Genomic DNA, 18,710 nt, shown 5'->3' with positions numbered 1-18,710 from the left:
TTGGGCACACGAAAAGATGGACAGAAGGGTCGGTAACACCCGCGGCGAAAGGGGCTGTTTGCTCCTCCACCACCGCGTGCTCGGGCTGCAGGCAGCGCTGGGCTGGGCTGTGAACACGCGGGCTCTCTCTCGGCTGAGCCCCCCAAGGCGAGCGGGGTCCCCGCCGAGCCCCTGAGGCGGCGGGCAAGGCCTCAGGGCTTTTCCAGCGGCGGGAAAGGCGCTCCTCCCGACCCCGGCCCGGGCAGCGGGGCCGCTTTACGGCACAGCCGTTCCGACCTCGCCGTCCGCGCTTTGCGGCTGCGTGGCGGTGGGTGGGGGGCGGGGAAGATGTCTGAGCGGGGAGAAGCCCCGGCGGCGGCGGCACCGGCGGGAGAGATGCCGGCAAAGAAGCAGAAGCTGAGCAGCGACGAGAACAGCAACCCCGGGGACCTGTCCGGCGACGAGAACGTGAGGCCGGGCGAAGGGGAGGCGGCCCGGGCGGGGGGCCGGTGTGGCGGGAGCGCGCGCGCGCGCGCGCGGCGGGCACGGGGCCTCGCGCCGGGGGCGGGCGGGAACGCAGAGAGGAGGGGGAGGGGGCACGGCCGCCCCCCCCCGGCCCCGGCGGGCCCCGCCGTGAGGGGACATCGCCCGCCGGGAGCCCCTCGGGTGTATCCCGGACGGGAGAGGGCGTGAGGGGCGGGAGGGAGAAGGGGGTCTCTGCCCCTCTGCCCACCCGTCTCGGCTCGGTGGCCGTCCCTCGGGGCCGCTGGAGGGAGGCCCCGGTGGCAGAGACAGGGGGGTCTGGAGGAGAGACTCTCTCTTTGCCTCCACGTGGGTGAAGGTGGACTTGAGGCCCAAACTCAGCGGGCTCTGTCTCAAACTTCGCTTCAAAACGTCAGACTTTTTCTTTTTTTTTCCTCTGCAAAGCAGTAGCATTTTCCCTCTTTCTTGCAGTTTTGCGTTGTGCGTTTTCACGTTGCAAAGTAAAAAGCAGCACAAGTTTATGTGTGCAGCCTCTTGGCGGATGAGGAGTAGGAGATGGTTCTTGTAAACTACTGTCAGCAGAAGGCAGCAGGGATGGGGTCTGTAATCTCTAAGTTAGGTGAAACTCTAGTGTTCAGAGCAAAGGTAGTGTGATTGATGTCGAATAACTTTATACCTTAAAGGTAAACTTAATCTAAGGTATCGAGCAGTCACTTGATGTAGTTACTGGTTTGGATGGGGCTTGTGTAGTGACTGTGTTTGTGTCTTATAATGCGTGGAAGTTTTTTTCTGCACTTATCCAGCAAGTGAGGGATCTGGACCTCATCCTTTGGAAGTGATGCTTGTGGGGTGACAGGCACATTGAGATGTTCCACATCACTTTGCTCAGCAGCAATTGTAGATCCGAGTGTAATCTGGTGACAGACGTTCAGGCTTAATTTGCTGTCAGTTGTAGGCTGTCACTGACTGTGGAATAGGTTGTCCAGGGATGTGGATGCCCCATCCCTGGAGATGGATGTGGCTCTACACAGCTTGGTCTAGTGAAAGGTGTCCCTGCCCGTGGCAGTGGGTTAGTCTAGATGATCTCTAAGGTCCCTTCCAACACAAACCACTCTGTGATTATATGATTTTCTGCTTCTCTGATGTGAGTTGCCTCAGTGGTGAGGCGATTCCTTTTTCAAGAGTTTTTTACTGGACTACACTACTCCTGCAAGTTGGAGGATTCTGTTTAAAAGTTAACACAGTAGTACTGACTTGGAGAAAGGGTGTGTTTTGCTCCACAGGTGTCCTGTGTGCAGCTTTGTTGGTTATGTGGTAGTTGCAGGTACCCGGTGTAATTGCACCACACCAGCTGCCCGGTGTTCTCACAGACACTTTCGTCTAGTCCAGAGTAAACTTCAGTCTTGTCAAGTATTAAAATTCTGGCAAATGTGTTTGGGAGATGAGAATTTGGCCAACTCTGAAGTTTTCTAAACTTCAGGGTAAAGGAGAAGAAACAGGAAAACTTAAGAATTGTTGAACTTGGTTATGAATATTAGTGGCGGGTTGGCTCTTTTAGGGGTCCTATGTGAAGGGAAGGGCTCCAGATTTGGGCAGTACACTTATGGGCTTGTGTGGTATTTTTCCTCCTTTTTGTCCTCTGAATGTCCTGTTTTTAAGAGTTGTTGGCCAAACAAAGACTAGTACACCTCTACAGGCTTCTGAAAATACAGACGTGAAACTGGGACAAAGAATAAATGCTTGGTGGGAATTGGTGTATTAATGTTTATAGTTGACCTCATTCCATATTCCTAGTGGAGTTCCTAACGCAGCTTTGTGAATCTCCTCCAGTGACAGGCTGTGGTCTGCCTCTGTCTCCCTTAGTTCGGCTCTAGAAATTACCAGGCCTGGGATGAGTTGTTTTCCCCCCACTAGTCTGGTGGAAAGTGAACAGACTATCTTGTCAGAAAAAATGGGAGAAGTTGATTTTTAGCAAGCTGATCGTACTCGTACAGAAGCACAGGGTGGGCAGGTACAGTGCAGGTGAAGGTGAAGTGCTCTGTGGTGGGTGATGCAGGGAAATGTCCTTCTAAACTGTGCCCTGCAGTCAGGCCACATGTGAAATTGTAATTTCTGCTGATTGTCCAAAGCTGATTTAAAATCTCTCAGCGGCTGGATGGGGTGTTTTGTTTGTCCCTTTTTTTTCAATTTTCCCCATTCTTCTCTTATGCTAATGGTTGGAGGGCCAATTGGATTAGTTAGCTGATCAGAGTTTAGCTTTTAATGGAAACAAGTACGTATCTGTGGGAAAGAGCAGGAGGGAGAGGTGGAACTTTGTCTTCTGATGTCGATGCTGACCCGCTGCAGAACCATGCTGTGAGTGGTGCTGCTGAGGGTGTACAGAAGCCTCAGAATGGCTTGGTTCTTGGGAGGGTCAAGCTTCAGGTTTTTACACAAACAACTCTTCTTCAGTACTTCAGAAGTGCTCATTTTATCTGGATCAAAGATGTTTTCTAGGGGAAGCAGCTGCTTTATTTCTAGACATTTTCTTAAGAGCAGCTACCAGTACTCTGAAGAAATGTCACTAGATCACAGTTCATATCTCTCCCTCTTGGATTAGTCCTCGTGTGATTCATGTTCTGTTTCTTGAGAGGAATGCTATTATGCTGGCATTGGATTTAAATACATGAATCTAAATAACACTGAGTCCTGGGAGATCTGTTCTTATGAATGACAAGAAAAAGTGAAAAGGCCAATTGCTGCAGGATTAGTTGAATTTATACAACAGTTGACGATCTCTTTGTGACATTCTATATAATTTTGAATGTTTTCAGGATGATGCCGTTAGTATTGAAAGCGGCACTAACACGGAACGCCCTGATACACCGACAAACACTCCTAATGCACCAGGAAGAAAAAGCTGGGGGAAAGGAAAATGGAAATCAAAGAAGTGCAAATATTCCTTCAAATGTGTAAATAGCCTAAAGGTAGGTATGTGTGAGCTTCAGGGAATGCTGGGCACCACTTACTGGCAGCAGTGTTAATGTTGGCTGTGAGACAGTGTCAGACTAGATACTTTAAAATATCTTTAAACAATTATGTTCCCTGCTGATTTAAAGCAATTATCTTTCTTGGGATAGCCAAGGTTTTGAAGAAAAAGGATACTGAGAAGTAGGAGACAGTAGGCAGTGCTGCAATTAACACTATTTTTGTACAGTTTGCAAAGTTTTATGTGATGCTATGATTATATATTTCATTGAAGCTGTAGATGCTAAAGATAAATATGAGAAGCCAGATAAACAAATTGGACTAAAACAGAACCTGTGACAACTCCATGCAAAGCACAGAGCCTGCACAGATTTCTCTATGTGTTGAAAAAAAACCCCAACCAAATCAATCTAACAATCTTAAAGTACCTTTCTCCTCACACTTAACCAGATCAGGTATTTTCTGTCCTCTGGCAGTATCATAACTACTGTATAGTGAATTTGGTTAATTTAATTTGAGTGTTGGGATCATGTGTTAGCGCCTGATTTAGGCAGTATGTATCTTGCCATGTAACACCTGATGGTTTTAAGAGATATGAATTCATGGTCTTTACTCCTTGGTCTGCTGTTTTAGCATAGTGCTGTTTTCTTCTGCCCTAGTGATAGACTATGTTGCACTGAATGAGTTTTCTCATTCATGACTATTTTACTCTGTCAGGATGTTCTTCTTTTTCTCATTCCTCGACCTAGTGTGGGATAGTTATGTGACAAAAGCTGTAAATAAGCCTTATGATTTGATTTTTATAAGATTTCTAAATTATGGATGAATGTGTCTGGAACAAGATGAGAGTTACGGCAAACTCTGTGAAGATCTGTAGCTCAGTAGTGGCTATTTTCTGCAGAATTGCTCTAAGAGTATTTTTTCATTTCCCCATGCTTAACTGTGGAGCTGTGATGATGTGGCTCTTTCTGAACTTTTTCTTCACACTGGAGTACCTGAGTGGATGGGGATAAAAGGTTTGGAGCATGGAAACCTCCTAAATGAGCTTTGCCACTGGAGAAATTGTGATACGAATTTACACTGACAAAAGCGTCTGGGAAACAAATTGATCTTATTGTGTTCTTGAAGTATAAAAATTATCTCCAGGCCTTTGAGGGTGTGGGAGGAAGGGAAGTTGTTTCATTTCACCAAGGTAGGCAGCAGTTCCTGTGATTGGTGTGAATTGCCCCCGCAGATGGTGCTATTTGCGGCTTCAAGTCATACTTCAAACACAGACACGGGCCTTTGGACACCCAAACTTTTAACAGGTTCTGAGCTTTGTTACTCATACTTGTTTTCTGTATGCAGAAAAAAAGGGTTAGTACTTTTCAAGTGTCTTCCAGGAAAACAAAACATTCCCTCACCCCACTGTTGATCCAGACCCCACTGTAGGGTGATCCAAAAGACCAAGCTATGGAACTAAGCAATCCCTCACTTCTTTGGATTTGGATCACAACCTGGGAACAGATTCCCATGCAAGTGGAATCAAGCTGTGAGGGAGTAAATGTGGCATTTCAATTAAGTGGGGTATTTTTTATTTTTTTTTCCCCCCATTTCTCTTTGATCTGAAATTAGTGGTACTAATAAGAGATGTGTGTGTTAAGACGAAGTCTAGGTAGCAGCCAAATTTGGTTTTTTACTTCATAGTTGAGGAAGCCTTTCCTCTTCCTTTTCTTCCATACTAACTTTGCAGATACTCTGGAGAAAACTAATGATTGAATGTTGTATGTGGGTTTAGAAAGACACTTGTGGCTCTTTGAGTACCTGCCATATATCACCTAGTTTATATGTTTTTGAACTAGGCTGTAAGATGGAGGTATTGAGGTTAATGGAGGGTCAAAATGATTTAAAGACCAGAGAAATTAATATTCTTTAGGGGTGTATAAATCACATGTTTTTCTACTTCTGTACTTCTGGTTCTCCCCTCTTATTTTGTTTTTTTTGCTTTTTTCCTTGGGGAAACAAATAAATATGGCCATTACTGTCTGCTTTGAGTGTTAAACGGCTATGACTCAGCCTGAAAAACTCAGTGCTTGCTAAATATGCTTTTCAAATACTACTTTGGGAGTTATTTTGGATGAAATTTAAGCATCAGGAAAACAAAAATACAACTTGGAAAATGACAGGAAATAAAAAGCTGCCTTTTTTCTAACAAGTAAGTTACTTGTAAGATATACTGAAAAATCTTTGCGTTCTGCGGGCTGAATAGAAATAGGGTTTATAAATGAGCGTATACGGCCGACACAGCTAGCATAGTTGCACATCCTCATATATCCATATGTGTTTTGCTGACAGATCTTTTAGCAGAAAACCATGTATATTTTGCTTTGTTGTGCTCCCTTTAAAGCAATGCAGTTATTTTCCCTACCCTTTACTTCTGCTTAGGGTGCGTGCTTGAGTTGTAAGCAGCTCAATGTTGTCTCAGCTTCTACTTGCTGTCCCCTGACCTGGGAACCAGTATCCAACGCCATGCAGAATTTTAGCTTGTTGTTGTGTAATGGAGACTACATGTAACTAAACCCACTGCTCATAATGGCTTACTTCCACTTCTGGGAACTGGAAATGCATGCGTGGGTTGTTGGTTCCCCACTGGCAGTGTGGGTGACACAGATTAAAAGGCATTCATGCAGGTGATTATTTTTGGCATAGTGTTGACTTCACTGCTTTCTGTCTAAAACCAGGTCTGATCTTACTTTTTGATTGAACCCAAGTTGGAGTTGAGTGAGTAAAGCTGGAACTCACCACTGATTGCTTATTTATTTGCTTTTGTAGCAATGGGTCTGTTTTCTTCTCTGTGCACAAAGAACCTGGGTACTTTGGGTCTCGTGCCCTTTGTTCATAGCAGGGACAAGATGGCATTTCACAATTTTACTTTTGGACGGGTATCTGGGTCACCTCTGTCTGTACAAACCAGTGTCAGATTTGTGTCACATACTTGGCGTCTGAGCATAACCACGTGTACGGCACCTAGGAGTACAATGTTTTGGAAATCTTCCTTCATTGTTTAACAGTTGGGACAAAAATTAAAGCAGACAAGTGTTTTCAAAACAGCTATGTGCTGTCTCTGACCACTGGATATGTTGAGAGTTTAAATAGGAGCAGAGCTTCTGCAGATACCTTCCTGCAGGAGCCTCTGCCTGGCTGCTTCATCCATCAAACACCAGCAAATTGCAATATGTGCAGTCAGGCTCCTGGAGGTTGTAGCACTCGGTGTGAGAAATGTAGCGTGGGTGAAGTAAGTAGACTAAAGACATTTGTCTTGCAGAGTAATTTTTTCCAGGGAAATAGGTTTTCTTTGAAAAAGCTTGCGAAATACTTTAGGTATGTACTCAAATATAAAAATATGGAAACAGTATAGCACTCTGTTATGTGTCTCTACTTATCACCTAAGTCTGGGTCCTACCTAGAAAATCAGAAACTTATTGCAACTTATGCTGGAAAAATAGCCTATCTTGAGGGCGAAAAACATGCTGTTTTTCACTTTCTGTATTTTGTTAAATTTATCAGAAGCAGGGCATATGACAGAGAACAAGGTTGTTCCAGAAAAACAAATGCAAAACCTGCTAATATGTCTCTGTAATAAAGCAGTGGGCATTTTACCTTTGTTATCTTCATGTGATAAGTCAGAAGCACTCACTATTCAGCAGCAGGACCTCCTTCAAGCAGAAATTTGAAACCAAGTTATTAGTGGAAAAACTTCATTAAGCATTCTGAATTTGATCTCTCAGCCATTCTCTTCAAACAAGACTTAAATACACTCAAAAATTAAGACTACTAAGTAAAATTAATAAATTTATTGCACACAAAAAATCATGGCTTTGTGTATGCAATTTTATGGCTTACAGTTTTCCTCATTCTTCATTTCTAGTTCAATTGTACTGCTTTACAGATACTGAACACCTGCTTTTTCCTTCTGTCCTGGGGTTACTAATAACCTCGCTACTTTTCCCTTTCCTAATTTTCTATATCCCTCATCTCATAAAGCCATTAGTTTGTTCTTTTGTGTTATGCTTTGAGTTAAGCTTTGAACAATTCTTTTTAATCTATATTGAGCTTTGAAAATTGTTGCGTCTCTTAGGAGTTGCAGGAGGGAACTTTAGAGGAAAATCTCTAAAAGATTTTCTGCATTCTCTTTCTAGCTCTTCTAATTATTTTTGTTCATTACAGATACTGCCTTTCTCAGTAAATAATGCTGTTTAAAATTTTTCAAGACTCCCTTTACTTTTCTTTCCCTGAGGAGTGTTAGAGTCTCTACTCACAACCCCTTCTCAAGTTTTTTCTTTGGTTTTGGATAGGCCAGAGCTGCCAGGGCTGGTACTTCTCGTGTTGGCTCTGAAGTGCTGCCATTTGAAGGCTGCTGAACAGCCATCATGAGACACTTCCTTCCTGCCTGCACTGTCCCAGACAGTCCCCCGTGGGGAGGCACTTCAATGAACATTATTCTTGCTGAAAACATCCTGTCAGGACAGGCCAAAATACTGTTATCAATTATTAACAAGCACCACCATATTCATCACAATTCATAAACATACCTCCTTTTTTTTTTTTTTTTTTCCCCTCAAACTGATGTAAGTTGTATATAAATAGCACTTGACATTTCTCTGGTAGCTATTTGTAAAGGCAACCTGAAAACGTTTTGTAGACATGAACTTTGTAGCAGTATTGTGACACGCTGGAGAGAGTTTCTTGTGTCTGTGACAAAGTTATAGGACTTAACTGTAATGTAATAGTTAAATGTGGCCCTTCTCCATCCTTACACCGGTATAATTCTTCTCTCTCCTGGTAATTCTTCCTTGTGAAGTTGCAAATCCTTGTGTGTAAGTAATTATGGTAGAAAATGCATATAGGTATAACCTTAGATGCAGAGGTTGCCATATTGAGAATTGTGAAATGAAATAGTAGAGCTGCAAATACAGCTTGGGAGTTCTGCCAGCTTCTAGGCATAACTGACACAACACTTTTTCAACAAAGTTCTTTCCCTTTACTTTTTAAAAGCTTGGTGGAGAAAGAAAAGGGTTTGTTAAAAGGTGTGTTTGTTAGAATATTCCTTTAACCTCTACTTAAGACAGCCAAGTTAAAATGTGATGTCACAAAACTATGATTGTTAACTGTTCGCTGTCTAAAATTATAAACTGGCTCTGGACCCATTAGTCTGAGGAGGGAAACTTGTCAATTAAACTGTTGAATTTCACAGCAATGATATGCCTGTGGGTTTTGTTGGTTTTTTTATCTCTAACCTTACTTTACACCTATAGGAGGACCATGGCCAGCCTTTGTTTGGAGTCCAGTTTAACTGGCACAGTAAAGAAGGGGATCCTCTTGTTTTTGCCACTGTAGGCAGCAACAGAGTGAGTAATCTGTTTTTCATCATATGTCCTTCTGTGTGGTTCTGCATGCATTCCTGTTTTCAAGCAATCCCTTTGCCTGTGTTTGGTATGGACACGCAATATTTAATATAGAGAGATGTGTTTCTAAAATGTGTATTTCTAAGATAGCGTCTGTTATCTGGGAGAGCTGCATCCTTTGGATTGTTCTATGGAGTCATGTTAGCTATTTGGTATTTAAGCTATGTAGTAAAGAAAAAAGTCCTTCGTTAATATGCATGTGGAATAAGGAAGAGAGGTGCATAAATGTATCTTCTCAATAAAATTACTCTTCATAAATGTTATTATTTAATAAAGGTCATGTACTCATATATACAAGATGAGAACTGTCTGCAATGATGCCAGCCAGCTCAGTAGCTAAATCAATGGCCTGTGTGGAGTGAATTTATAGACTTCCTCTGAACAAGGATCAATGTCATTTCAGTCTTGAAAATAACCCCTGAGAAACACATTTCATGCAAGTGTTGTGAATAAATAAGAAGTGTTTAATTTCTGGATTTGTTCTGCCTGGCAAGTTGCCAGAAACACTAAAGTTTAAGCAAGGTTTCAATGACTCATTACAAGACCAGGTCATGTTAGAGATGACTGCAGTAATTAATTCCAACTAGGGTTTATCTTATTAAGGCAATTCAAATAATAGACTTCAATATCTGGGAAGGACAGCTGACAAATCCTGGAATGATGCTTTACTGAAACTGCTGTGGGCATTCTTTTATCATACCATTTCCACCTGTTAAAGAAATTCTTGGTGGATGAAATCTAAACCATAGAGGAACTCTGCCTCTCCCCATCAGGCAATCAATAGATGGGTGCATGTGATTTCCTTTTGAAATGTCACACCTAAGCAGCAGTCTCTCCCACTTATTTCTGGTTTTTTTTTTTTTTTTTTTTCCTCCAGGTTACTTTATACGAATGTCATTCCCAAGGAGAAATCCGTCTGTTGCAGTCTTATGTGGATGCTGATGTATCCTTTAAGTTAAATACACGTGTTTGCTTCTTCTTCAAGAAAAATAAAGAGGCTTTGTAAGAAAAAGCATGAAAATGTTTTGTCTGTGATTTAGTACTTTGCTCATGTGGTGCATTCTTTATGTTAGGTCCAAGTCTTGCTTCTTTCCCACATCCGAGAATTCCTCCTGTTGAAAAAATGTTAAAAACGCAGACTCAGGGACCAGACTATTAAACTATTTGAAAACTTGATTTTCCGTCAGTTTAATCTTCCCAACACTAATATTTGTATAATGTTTCCTTGCTTTACAGTGGTCTCAGTTTCCCTGTGAACTGAAGCTGGCTTTAAAGCCCAGGAATTGTGTTTCATGCTCTGAAGCATGAATAATTTGTGTTGATCGTTTGCAATACACAAGTCATTAACTTGTGAACTCATTTGAACTTGTGATTCATTATTCCCCATCAAAGGTGATGCTGTGAAAGAGAAGGTCTTCCTTGTATGCTATAGAACAGAAATGAGAAAATCAACATCTATAGAAAAGGTGATATTGCTGGTATATGCAGGTGTGTAACTGAGTATGGGTCTTTTTCTTACGGGCTCCAGCAGAGACTCCTGGGCACTTGGATAAAATAGCAACAGGTCTGTTTAAAATAAAATGTTGTTTAAAAAAAGAAAAAAATATAATCTGTTTGTTCTGTGATCCTTAACTTAAGGCATTGTAGGCAGATGAAAATTTCTATACCTGTGCATGGACATATGATAGCAATACAAGCCATCCTCTTCTGGCTGTGGCAGGATCCAGGGGTATTATTAGGATAATTAATCCTATTACAATGCAGTGCATAAAGGTGAGTGTTCAGAACTTTGAGATATAGCTTGTGTTTCAGTGAGGCATGACACTTTTTTCTTCTAAGTATATGTAGACATGAGGGGAAATGGTAACTTGGTCTCTGAATTCCATCTCCCAGCACTACGTGGGCCATGGAAATGCAATCAATGAACTGAAATTCCATCCAAGAGATCCAAATCTTCTTTTATCTGTAAGCAAAGGTGAGGAAAAACTTCTGTTGTTTTTGTGTAAATGAGGATACTTTGGATTGGAGTTTGGTCTTGAATACAGCCGAAAACCTTCATGGGTTTGTTTTTGGTTTTTTTTTTTATGAATGGCACTGAACAAGTTCACCTTGAAAGTTGAGAGCGAATCGTGCTTTTACATGGCTATATATTTTATACTTACTACATCTGTAGCCTACAACCATAACTCCAGCTATGGATGCAAAGGGATTGTGAATAGCACTGCTTTTTAGGAAAGAAGAATCATGAGCCTTGGGTTTTGTGCTTTACTTTTTAAGTAGACAGTTGAATTACATGTTTTTCAGTTGTTGAATCACGTTGCCATCTAGTGGAGACGTCGTAATGTTGCAGACAGCATTCACCATCATGTTCATGGGGAAAAACTTGTCTGTTGCTTGGGAACTTTAATTGGACTTTGTGTAAAAAGCATACTAGTGAAGGGGGTTTTTGGTATAGTGTCTCATGGCTTGTCCAGAAAGTTCTAACAGTCACAATTTCCTAATCTTGACTGTTCTGTTAAGTAAGGGAATGATCTGCCACAAGGAGCTGGCCTTCAGGAATGCTTGAGTTGGAAACATCCACTTAGGGGGACTTTTGACTTTAGTATATTTGGACTTACTGATGAAGCTACATGAGAACAGGAGTTGGGAAGCTTTCTGATGCTTGCAACAGTCAAGTTCATGCTGTGGGTCTGTGAACATCCAGTTTTTGTATATTTTATAGGTTCTCTTTGTAATAATGTTTTAACATCAGCCATAGTACTGCAAGTTTTAATGTACAATCTCTGGACCGGGTGCTATTGCTGAGGCAGGAGAATATTTGGGCCGTTAGAACTGCTTGGCTGAGACATTAATTAAAAAAGAGGAAAATATTTGGGACTGTGTGGCCACCCGTGTTCCTTCTGGGATTTTGGGTGCTGCTGTAATTCAGTGCAGTGTACTTGTGGGATCCAAAAGGGAAATATACTAGAGGTTCCCATTACCAAATGGGAGATACACTAGAGGTTCTTCATTAGAATTTGTTAAAACTCTCTTTAAATAAGTGGATTAGTCTAATTGACCCTGGAAGACATATTGTTTATATAAACAGTTTTTCCTTCCTTGCTGACTGTGGTTCATAAAGAATAATATTCTAAAGGTTAAAAAATGGAAGATCACAACTTTTCTGAATGTTGATGTTAGAATGGCAGAAAGGAATTCTAGCATTTTTTGATACATCAAATTGTTTTTATGACTGATTAAAAGCATATTTGTCTGAGATCAGACTTTTCTTTGCATTTTGGATGACCTAAAGATACAAGCGTGTTTTTGCTAGAAACTCTCCCTAGGGGATGGGGTGGGCACACTTCTTCAATTACAGAATTACTTTTAACAGTAAGTTAGTTATAATAGTAATTTTAGTTGACGCAGTTCTGTTATTTCTAACAAGAGAAGAATTAAGTGCTTTTTTGATGTTGACCTAAACACGTGTTACTCAAAGTGGTTACGCTGAAATATATTACTCAAATGTACATATAAAAAGCAGCATGTAATTCTATTTGTTCTTTATAGATCATGCATTGAGACTGTGGAACATCCAGACAGACACGCTGGTTGCAATATTTGGAGGAGTAGAAGGGCACAGGGATGAGGTGTTAAGTGCAGTAAGTGGAAGACGGTGGGGCAGTGATTTAGATTTACAAAGGGTAGCAAGCAACTTTTTATCCTCTTGTGCACTATCTTGATATTACAGCTACTTAAAAATAACCACCTGGAAGTGCATAAATACTGTTTTAAGGGGAGATAGACAACTTGAAATGTCAGGTGGTTTGACTGATGTGGCCTCCTCTTACAGACAGGATCTGTGTGTTTCAGTAGCTGGTTTTCTTGGGGTGCAGCCTAGACATGAGCAAAATAGGGCTCAGTGGGGCTAGAAAGAATAAAAACATTTCATATGGTCCCACTTTGGAAGTTCTTGAGTTCTCATCAAGTCAAAGCAGCATAAGCAAATAAACCTGGAGAGACACAGTAGCGGAAGGAAGTTCTTGGAGTTAAATTGTTTTTCAGTGGCTGTGAACAGACACAGGAACCCAGCAAATATCAACTAGAATAGTTAACTTTTAATATGCTGTTCTTAAGAACTCTTTCCATTCCTGTTGTGTGACCTGTTGGGAAAGGTGAGGGCTGCATCTATAGGAAACCTGACGCTGTATTTATTATTCACCCATGTCATAGCCCTGGAATTCTGCCAAAGTTGCTGCTAGGGAACTTAGTGAAGGAGGAGAACTAGCTGTAGAGTCACTGTCTATCAGTGCTGTTGAATATGTCTCTCTTTCTTGAGAGAGAATAAATATAATTATTAAGATGCTGCGTTGCTTTACAGTGAGCTGGATTACATTCTTACTGTTTTTCTGTTTAAAATATTCAGTTTTATTGCATGCTTTACACATAAAATGCTGTTTTGATGGAAACTATGGAATAAAATCTGAGTTAATATAATGCAGCCTAGGATAGGAGTGCTCAAAATTATTTTATATACATAGGATTATGATCTTCTTGGTGAAAAAATCATGTCCTGTGGGATGGATCACTCTCTAAAACTCTGGAGAATTAATTCCAAGAGAATGATTAATGCTATCAAAGACTCTTATGAGTACAACCCAAATAAAACTAACAGGTATGTAGTCTTCATCTCCTTGTCTGTCTTTGCAACATATGAATACTCCTGTCGATGGTCCAGGTTAATTCCTTTCCATATTGGGAGGTTTTGGGAAATGTCCTGCATGTTGTGCTGGATACTGAATCTCACTAGATTGTGTGTCTTAGTGATGTTTGCTTCACTGGAATTGTATTGAATTCTGATTCAAAGTCCCAGAATTTTTATTTTTAAATATCTCAATGATTTCTTAGTTGCTTCACTAGAAAATGTCTAGAATTATTACCTTAAAGTTTGTATTTAATGCATTTTAAGATGTCAGTATATTTTCTTCATCTCATCATTTCATCTCATCTCATATTTCTAGAAGGGAATCAAATCTGTGTAATTAAATTTTGCAAATAATCTTATATTGAGTAGTTAATTATTGTGTATTACTTGACTTTGGGGTGGGGACAAAGCTGTTTACTTAGTAATAACTTTAATTTTCATAATTCTCTGATTTGACCTCAGATATGAGTAAATTATCAAGTAAACATAGCAATTAGATACATGATAGATAAATCCTCCTTTATGAAGTTCTTCAACTTTTTGATCTTAACTTCCAGTTAAACCATTGAGAGAATTGAAGAGTCTAAAACACAGTGAACATGTTCAGCAATGAGACTAGCTGTGAAAATACTCTGGCTTTTTTTGGTAATGTTACCAAATATTAAATGATGCTTTTTAGCGTGCTTTTTTTTAAATGATCTTTTTTTAAAAGTGTGCATTTCTATTTAAAAATTTAGATGTTGCAGAAGCAGCATCAGGAAGACTGAACTTTGATTAGTTATTGAGGTATTTGGTGACAGACATTGCATTCAGTATCTGAAGGAGTAGTTTTATTCAGCACTATCTCTGCACAGTCTTTAACATGGGAAAATTAGTTATTTCATGAGGAATGAGGATGAACGCAGGGACGGTTCCTAGTACTATTAAAATGAAAAATCTTTGTTATAAAACTGTTAAAAGGTTGGGCTTGTTCTTTTAGCATCGAAATGTGTTAAAATTGGTTATTAAAAACTACACTTGTGCTTCTGCGTTTGTTTTTCTGAACCTCACTTGGCAATTTTCTCCATAGGCCTTTTGTTTCCCAGAAAATTCACTTTCCTGACTTTTCTACAAGAGACATACATAGAAACTATGTTGACTGTGTACGGTGGCTGGGAGACCTAATTCTTTCCAAGGTAATGCTGCAGCTTTTTTAGTTATGTTACATGTATTTACTGGTCCTGAGGATCCTAAACCTTAGAACTTTTATTAGGATTTGGGTCTTAGGTTAAATTACTATCTTGTATCAAATGATTTTGTGGAATGTGCTGTGAATTTTGTCACCTGTCAGCATGTGTGGTTAAGCAGCTTATACTTAAAAAGCAAAATCCTTATTACAGCTGTACTCTGCTACAAGTAAAGGGCTCCTGGGTAACCAGAATCTGCATGGAGCATATGGAAAGGGAATCTCTAGACACTGAATAGGGATCCTGCTGCTAAAGAGTGAGATGAGGGTTACCATAGTGGAGTAACTTTGATTAATGTATTGTGTCCACTAGTAACATTGGCTTGCAGATATTAAACCAGGCAGTCCAACTGCCTTGATGCCAGCAATTGGTGAGTGCACCGTCCTGTTAGCCAAAGGGATTGGGTAAACAATCCTCAAACTTAAGTAAGTTTGAGCTGCTTATGAAATTGTGTTTGAGCACATCTGGTTGACTTCATCTGAAGCGGGTGAGGGAGGGCTCCTGCAGTGCCATTACCTGGCAAAGCTGTGAGGGCATCAGGGTGCCAGTGATGGACAGTGATTATTGTTGGTGATGTGGCTGTGATCTAAGGGCAGAGGGGAGATTTTCAGGTCTGCTTTTCATAGTGTCATTGGGGAAGCTGTGAGGTTAAATGTCTGCTTACAGTTAAACTGATTCTGCAGTATGAATTACAGGTGGCTTTTCTTTTCATTGTTTCACTCCAGTCTTGCGAAAATGCCATTGTTTGCTGGAAGCCTGGCAAGATGGAAGATGATATAGATAAAATCAAGCCCAGCGAGTCAAACGTGACCATTCTTGGGAGATTTGATTATAGCCAGTGTGACATATGGTACATGAGATTTTCAATGGATTTCTGGCAAAAGGTATGTGCCTGACTTGGCTGTATTTGAAGATGTGTAGCTTTTCATTGATGACATGTTTATGGGCATAGGAAGGGTCTTGGTTCATATCATGTCTGTCATGAAATAGAGTGGTTTGCTGTAGGGAGCTTTATATGAACCTGCAGGAGCTCCAGATTTTTCATTCTGGGTTCTGCCTGGGGAAAAAAATTCCACCATACAAATATTTATTTTCCACCAGAAATATGTTTCCTGATGTCTTCATCCCCTGTCTGCAGATATTGATAAAATGGAAGAAAGGAGGCAAATTCTACAGCTTTCCTGACTCCTCCAACAAACTCTTTAAGTCATTCTTGTTTAAATGTTCAGACGCAATTTATCAGCTCTAGAGCTTTTGTAAAATTCTGTCTTTATTCTTTGAGGGAGTAGTTAAAAACTTCTTTATCCTCTGCTTTCTTTTTAAGATGCTTGCTCTGGGCAATCAGGTTGGCAAACTTTATGTTTGGGATTTAGAAATAGAGGATCCACACAAAGCCAAGTGAGTATTTTTTGTTGTTGTTTTCGCTAAGACAGGGAGTTGGCGTACTTTTCCTTAACCTTTCCTGATAACTAGAGACATTCTTTACAGTAGTACTTACTTGCCATTATAACTACTAGGGAAATAAACACATTGGGGCCCTGAAGGTTAATGTTTATTATATCTCACTGATGTATAATTTATATTATAGTAATGCCAAGAGGCCCCAGTTGGATTGTGCTGGCTACCATGTGTAGATGTAGGAAAAGGCAATTTATTTCTCACAGACTTTTCTCTAGTTGGGTGGAAAATTTGCAAAGCCAATAGGAGATGTGCTAAGTGGGTGAAGCACATGACAAAGGTGATATAGTGACAGGACTGGAGTTAAAAAAGGAGAGTGTAAAGGTGAGCTATGAGCACAGTGTGGAGAAAACACTATGGCTTTCCACTTCCTCACCTGTGTTGCCAGGCAATTTCACAACGTGTCTCTTAGATACATATAGATACATATGTATGTGTGTAAACACACAAATGCAAAAAAGCCCTGAACACAAAAAAAAGGCCCCTGAACACAAAACCTCTCCCAAAACCCAATGTTATAAAATGGATATACCTTGTATATATAAATACTTTATGCATTTTATTTTTATATATCAAATGTATTATACATATATTTATATATATAATCCATGTAAATGTCTATACATGAATACATTAATGTATGAAATTCCTGAAAGTGCTGCAGTCTTTAATCACATGATTCTGATATTTTATTCCTAACTGTGGGAAATAACATTGATTATGAAGTCCTAAATAACGTGATTCAATAAGCTTTCAATCTTTGCTTCAATAAAAACTGGGTGGATGAGAAACAACTGTGGGTGAACAGGAAACTGCTTTCTCAAGTCCTCACTTGAAATACAAAATACACCATGAAGGCCATAATCCTGTTGCCTTCTATTCCTCCTAGGTCACATAAATAAGGGATTGCTGGAACAGTGCTCCATAATGTAATAGGAAGATTTAACATTGCAGCTGAGTAATTTTCTTTTTTTTTTCCTAGGTGTACAACTCTTACTCATCCTAAATGTGTTGCTGCCATCCGACAGACCAGTTTTAGCAGGGACAGCAGTATCCTTATAGCTGTGTGTGATGATGCCAGTATCTGGCGCTGGGACAGATTACGATAAAGTACTTTTTTCTTAATTCATAGAAGAAAATATATTTTCAAATTATAATATAGTCTGTTAACTTGCTAGTACAGTAGATGCATTTAGTGTAGACTTTCTCGAAGGTTCGGCAGGCTGGAGCTGGACTTAGTGATGTTTACATTCTGTGTATTGTTCTGCTTGGAATTGCTGCTTTTAATAAAAAGAAGTATTTTTGTAAAGTTTTCTGAATTGTCCATTTTAATTATTTCCCACAAGAAGTTTTATCTTATGGCCTAGGAAATTTCTTGAACTATCACATGAATGTATGACAGCTTGCTAGAAATTTGGTATATTTGTGCTTGCAGTTGTATTTTGTGCCTTTTGAAAACCTGATGATGCTTTTATTCAGGGACAACACAAAGGAAATGCTACTCTTAAGAATATAAATACTTGTTAAACAATTTCTAAAAATATTTTGAACTAATTCCTTAAGTTAGTTGCAGATGGAAATTGATTTAATTTTTAGTAACCTCAAATTGGAATTTGCTTCTCACCATATCTGTTAATGACTAGCGGGAAAAAACATTACTGGCTTTGTTTTGTGGATCACATTGTTCTGTTGTTTGAATTCTGACTATTTACTGCATTTATCTAAAAGTTAGTTATCCAAAATATATTTTAATTGCCTCTATTGTCAGTACTCCCAAATAGCCTCCTCAATGTTTTTATCTGCCTTAGGAATAATGAATTCTAAAATCAGTCATATTTCATGTATGTTTAAAATGTGTCCAGTAATAAAAATGAAAGGGGGGAAATGGATAAGACAGCAGAAATTGTTAGCAGTGATAATCTGTGTCCGAAACACTTGTGTTTATCTTGTCAGCAGGAGCTGAAATGCTCATGTCTGTGTTAAGAAAGTGGTCCAGGACATTTCTCAGTAGCTGTGTGTACCTAAATGAGGAAGAAAGCAAATAACATTTATTGAGGCTGAACCATTTACATACTTTTTTTCCCTTTCCCTGCCCATGTCCTTCAATATAACATGTTGCTTGAGAAGAATGTTTTGAGTTATGATGTAAATACAAGTACACAGTAATTCTCAATTAATACTGCCTTTCTGATCAGTAGATTAGGTAGTCCTGTCTGCTACTGACTTCTTAAGTGCATATCTGACTTTTCATCTTTTAGGATATTGCTTTGTTCTGTTTGTTACAGTTTGGGAAGCTGGTAAATGCTCTGGTTAGATAAACTGCCTGTTCAGTTGGAAGTAGTATGACTAAACCAGTTTCCATTTGTTGGGAGTCTGAAAAAAATGAAGCCCAGAACTGACAAACAGTTTATAAATTTTAGTCTGTCATACATGATTGTTTTCCTTTTTTTTTTTTTCTCTTTTAAATCC

General features: G+C 39.8%; 1 protein-coding gene across 2 annotated transcripts; it reads left to right on the top strand.

Moving 5' to 3' along the window:
* Positions 1-305: 305 nt before the first annotated feature.
* EED (embryonic ectoderm development) lies at positions 306-17,553 on the top strand. Of its 2 annotated transcripts, none has more exons than XM_040056024.2 (12): positions 306-447; positions 3,276-3,428; positions 8,724-8,816; positions 9,751-9,816; positions 10,521-10,646; positions 10,767-10,848; positions 12,423-12,514; positions 13,394-13,527; positions 14,627-14,732; positions 15,509-15,667; positions 16,108-16,181; positions 17,224-17,553. In XM_040056024.2, the coding sequence occupies exons 1-12, from the start codon at positions 328-330 to the stop codon at positions 17,348-17,350; spliced, it is 1,332 nt and encodes a 443-aa protein (XP_039911958.1). In that variant the 5' UTR covers positions 306-327; the 3' UTR covers positions 17,351-17,553. The 2 variants fall into 2 exon arrangements, with proteins under 2 accessions (XP_039911958.1, XP_039911959.1); XM_040056025.2 differs by lacking the exon at positions 306-447 and adding an exon at positions 702-2,817.
* The last annotated feature ends 1,157 nt before the right edge of the window (positions 17,554-18,710 follow it).

Source organism: Hirundo rustica, chromosome 2 (genome assembly GCF_015227805.2).
Source record: "Hirundo rustica isolate bHirRus1 chromosome 2, bHirRus1.pri.v3, whole genome shotgun sequence".
NCBI classification, from domain to species: domain Eukaryota; kingdom Metazoa; phylum Chordata; class Aves; order Passeriformes; family Hirundinidae; genus Hirundo; species Hirundo rustica.
This window is presented reverse-complemented; position numbering and strand designations above follow the sequence as displayed.